The 4,597-nt window shown below is 38.4% G+C and overlaps 1 protein-coding gene across 2 annotated transcripts in view; it reads right to left on the reverse strand.

The window, feature by feature from the left end:
• Positions 1-4,597, reverse strand: part of vps39 (VPS39 subunit of HOPS complex) — a 30,518-nt gene that overhangs the window by 10,978 nt on the left and 14,943 nt on the right. For both annotated transcript variants that reach the window (XM_032511070.1, XM_032511069.1), the window contains exons 16-18: positions 4,495-4,568; positions 4,035-4,251; positions 750-878 (exon numbers count right to left, since the gene is read on the reverse strand). In XM_032511070.1, the coding sequence (XP_032366961.1) occupies positions 750-878; positions 4,035-4,251; positions 4,495-4,568 (420 nt within the window). The remainder of the gene's footprint in view (positions 1-749; positions 879-4,034; positions 4,252-4,494; positions 4,569-4,597) is intronic.

The raw sequence follows: 4,597 nt of genomic DNA on the forward strand, positions 1-4,597 counted from the left end.
TTTAAAAAATGTCTATATCTGAAATAGTTAGTTTCTTTTTAACCAAATTACCACATTAAATGGATTGGATTCCATACAACGCTCTTTGAAAATCCAACTGATCACTCTCATTCCTGACTAAACTCATCTGTACGTTCCTCTGATCTTAACTAATACTCAAAATAATTCATAATTTCTGCTTTTTAACTCAAATATCAGGTATAATTCTATATAAATGTGGGTTATTGACCATGAATTCCAAAAAATAGTGTAGAACTTGTGGTAGTAAGGGGTGTTAGTGAAAACAAAAAAAAGTCTGAAAAAGGGCCGAAAATGTAAACGTTTTGTGGGATTTTTACCTGGTAGGACAACACAAGGGTTAATAAAAATATTTGAAGGTTAAAAAAAACACTTAATCTATAACTGAGAGCATTTGTGCACATCAGGTATAAGAACTACAAGAAATTCTTTGTTTTTCTTAGGTTCATGTTATATAACGTTACAATAAGCCCCTTGAGGTAAATGATTTCTGAAATTGGCCCGTATAAATAATATTGACTTGACTTAACGGATATTAAAATCTGTTCAGTTCATTTTGAACTTCTACCCAATTCTGTATCAAACAACTAATTTCCTTTCATAGTCGAGGTGTAAATGCTTTCGATAGGATTTTAACATTACCAAAAAAGGATCATTAAGTGAAATGTCAGCTTCTTCAAGCAAACAGAAGAAATGGGTTGTTTGTCCAATGTGTAAGCCCCAGTTGTTACCATCGAAGGGAAAGTCACTGATGAGTCTGGCTGGTTCATAGCTGGTTGAAATATCCAGGAACGACAGCAGCTTGTTCCTGAACTCTCCCAGATCCCCTTCCTCCTTCCCTGCAGCAACAGCTGGAACTCCTACAACAGCACAGAGGTTTCCATTACGTTAGTCTGGAGCTGGAAGGATTGGTCGATTAGATGAACAACACAACGGTAATCTGCAACAATTTTGAGAAATTAACAAATATTTCTATTCATTTCTTCCACTGGTTTCTCCTCAAAAGTAAACATTTACTTCTTTTCTTAGTCTTCTGTGATAATAAGTTGAATTTCTTTAAGTTTTGGACTGTTGGTCGGACAGAATAAGCAATTTAAACATTGTTTGATTCCCGGGAAACGGGGAAGGGCTTTTTGTTTTACAATCTCATAACATTTATACACCCAATGGTTAACCAAGTAATTAAGAACATGAGTGGTAGATAACGTAATAATCAAAATATGCAAGGACACTGTTCTGTCTATGATCAAGCACATCAAGTGTTTCATGAGACAGTGGTGGCACGGTTTGGTAAGCTTTTGATACAGCAAAAAGAAAGAAATGCCAGGGAAATTGACTTGATTTTCTACAGTTTTTTTTTAAAATTTATAACAACCAACATCATAAAGTATGATTTTTTTTTTTCCCAAAGTTGAACAATGACAGAGCTGTACTTGACATATCTTCTGGGGTGTCTTCTTAGCAGCATATACAAAAAAAACAGCTCCTTATAAAAAACAATACACGTTACAGTCAGGTAGCTTTGTGTAGCCCTTGACGTCCAGCTGTCTGCTGTCAGAGCAACAGCTGGTGCTTTGGACCATTGGATCTCGGTTTGTTTTGTACAAAGCAGGAATTATGGTCTGGCTGAAATATGCTCGTGAAGGAATAGTGTAATGGGGCTCAATTACTTTAACCATGTTTGTGAAACCTGTGTTTTCCACTATAGAGTAGGGTCTCATATCTGCGCCTATATATTTACCAATCACCGCAGTGATGTCTTTGTCCCCGTTTGAATCAGTTGGAAATTGCTGCTTACATGCTGGGGGGAAAGTTTGTAGCGTGTGTGTTGCTTCTAGTTTGCGTCTAGTTGCAGTTATTGACACACTGAGGTGATGTTGGCATAACTGAGTTGACATGTTTGTGGTATTCTCACTGGTGTAGCCTATTCTCGTGCAGCAGATGTGACATACCACTCTCTTGCCATCACCCCTAACTTACAGTGAAACCAAAGTGGCTCCAAACGCCAGACCTGTTGGTTATCGGAGGATCTTCTACTTCCGGTCTGGTAATAGTGGCAGTAACGTTACTAGCCATTGCCATATTGACACTAGCTAGTTTGGTGTAGCATGCGTGACTTTGGGAGTAAGAGGGGCAGACAGCATGTTGCCTGTTATGTCATTTGTGCATGCTCGTTGAGTGCACATTATACAACATGACACATTATATTGTGTGAAATATGACGACGTCTATGCGGCCATCAAGTGTTTATTAAAGACTTTCGAAAGTCAGCCAGAGACAGTGTTTTTAACCAACTCCTGGAGCTATCGTTAGATCATTTTAATCACACAATTTAAGCTCTTTTTTTCTAAATACAATATGATTAGTATTAAAATACGTATATAAAACGAGACTTACAGTGAAAGGAACTCTATTTTTTAAAGTCTGCGTTTTTTTAAAGGACAGACATGAAGTGGGCAGAGAGGGGGTTTGACATGCAGCAAAGTTGCGCTGTGTTGAGGAGTAAATCTTTATATATGGGTGCCTTCTCTACCAGGTCAGTAGCCTGGGGACCACTACTTTTGAACTTTGCTACTGAATCAATAAACAATCATCCCTGACCAAAAAGGTACCCTGTGGAGTAGTTAACCACTAGTAGCACCATAGACTAATGTTTTCATCCCGTTTTGTTTGTCCTGTGCACGGCCACGGTGGCTCACTTCCCCGAGCATGCAGACACATCCTGCCAATGGTTTCACAATATTTAAGTGATTGACAGATTGACAGTGTGGTGGTAACACGCCAACAAAGACAGTAAAGAAGAAGACTGCTAGCAAGCCAACATGGATGCGCGGTGGACACGCGTGCTCTCCCTCACAGCTGTTGCCTGGCTTTGACTGACAAAAAAACATGAGTAAAATAAAAAAAAAATAAAATAAAAAAAAAAACTTCATAAACTCCACTACCATGTGTGTTATTTAAATATAGGTACACTTACATGTAGGCCTAAGAGATTACAATATAAGCCTATATTACTATTAGGAATATACATATGTCTAGGATGTATAAATTAAATAAACTTCAGCATTGTATCAGTGATCTCTTTATATTCCACATTCTTCCTACAGCCTAATACCAGTTTTTAGGCTGCCAAGTACACACGTTACTGCAAATTAAACTGAGATGTCAGGATTTCAATCTTCACCTCTGAAAAGAGCCGCTTCTTACCTAAATACCTCATCTAAATGAGGGCCAGTGTATTTTGGTGAGAACCACTAGATGTAAACAAAACCTTTTTTGTTTTTCTCTTTACAAGAAAGCTCCAAAAGAAAACTCAACGAGGTAGAGTTGAGGTGAACCAGAAAATAGTACTAATACAGCAGGTATAAATGATGTATATAAAACTGAATGTCTGAGAAACAATATCTTAATATCACAGACTGTGTTCTGCAATAAGCTTCATAACGCAACACGAAGCAATAACCTGCCCCAGCGACAGATTTATCTATTTAATTAGTTGCTTTTATTAGTTTATTTCCCAGACAGAGTGCACATTAATGAGTATCCCAGGAAATCTAGCCATCAGACAGGTTCATTTCAATACACAGTCTCTGGGTGATCATTAAAAAGCCCAAATTGAGAGAGACACATGGACTTCATAAATCTTGACACAGGCTTTAACTGCACAGGATTGAGAGACAACTATCTGGAAGGCAGACTAAAGCCATCTGCAGTGATGTAATCACATGGAAATCCTATGATAAATTAGAATTAGGCTCTTTTGGAATTAAGAAGATATTAAAGCCCAAGGGTTATGTTGCTCTGAAGCTCAGGCACAACAATTTTACACTTCCCTTTACATTCAGGTAGAACTGAATGAGAAGTATCTGTCAGTGCCTCTAATTTCATATCTGTATCAGGATGAGAATAGATTAAAAAAACTGTTTTTAAAGAGGCAAAAATGTCTAACTATGACTTTTTAAGGGCCTGTGGATACTAACTTAACTTAAATTAACTAAGTATTGTCTTGGTCGTACCTTCAGGCAGGGAGTTGAGGTACTGTTTCATGAGGCCTTGGACCCTCTCCAGGTACAGCTGGATCAGCACATTGTGAAACTCTGGGCCCTTATCATCCCACACGTAAATGATGTGCTCCAAATATGGGATGGCAAGCTCCTTAAAGCCTTCCTTCAGAAAGTTCAGCACCTTGTCTCTGGGCAGAGTCTCCACCTCTGTCAGGTCCTCGGTGAAGATCTGGACAGGAAGAGAGATCTTTAAAACTACAGGAGAGCTTTTATATGGTAAATGGACATACAATATAGTATAAGGGTCTATTGTCATTTTGACAACTGTAGGTTATGTGAAGTAAAAAAGGCACAAAAAAGAATGAGCTTCCATATACATCCAAAGAGCAACACATACAGTGCAACATTCATATAGAACAAAACACATAACTGAACTCTTATCTAACATGTTGTGTAAATCTCTGTGTCTCACCTTCAAGCCATCCTCAGGACAGATCTTCAACACCCAGGGAGAAAACTCAAAGATTATTCCCAAATTCTCCACTCCTGTGTGTGTGTGTGGGGGGGGGGGGGGG

The sequence above is a fragment of the Etheostoma spectabile genome, unplaced genomic scaffold (genome assembly GCF_008692095.1).
Source record: "Etheostoma spectabile isolate EspeVRDwgs_2016 unplaced genomic scaffold, UIUC_Espe_1.0 scaffold314, whole genome shotgun sequence".
NCBI lineage: Eukaryota > Metazoa > Chordata > Actinopteri > Perciformes > Percidae > Etheostoma > Etheostoma spectabile.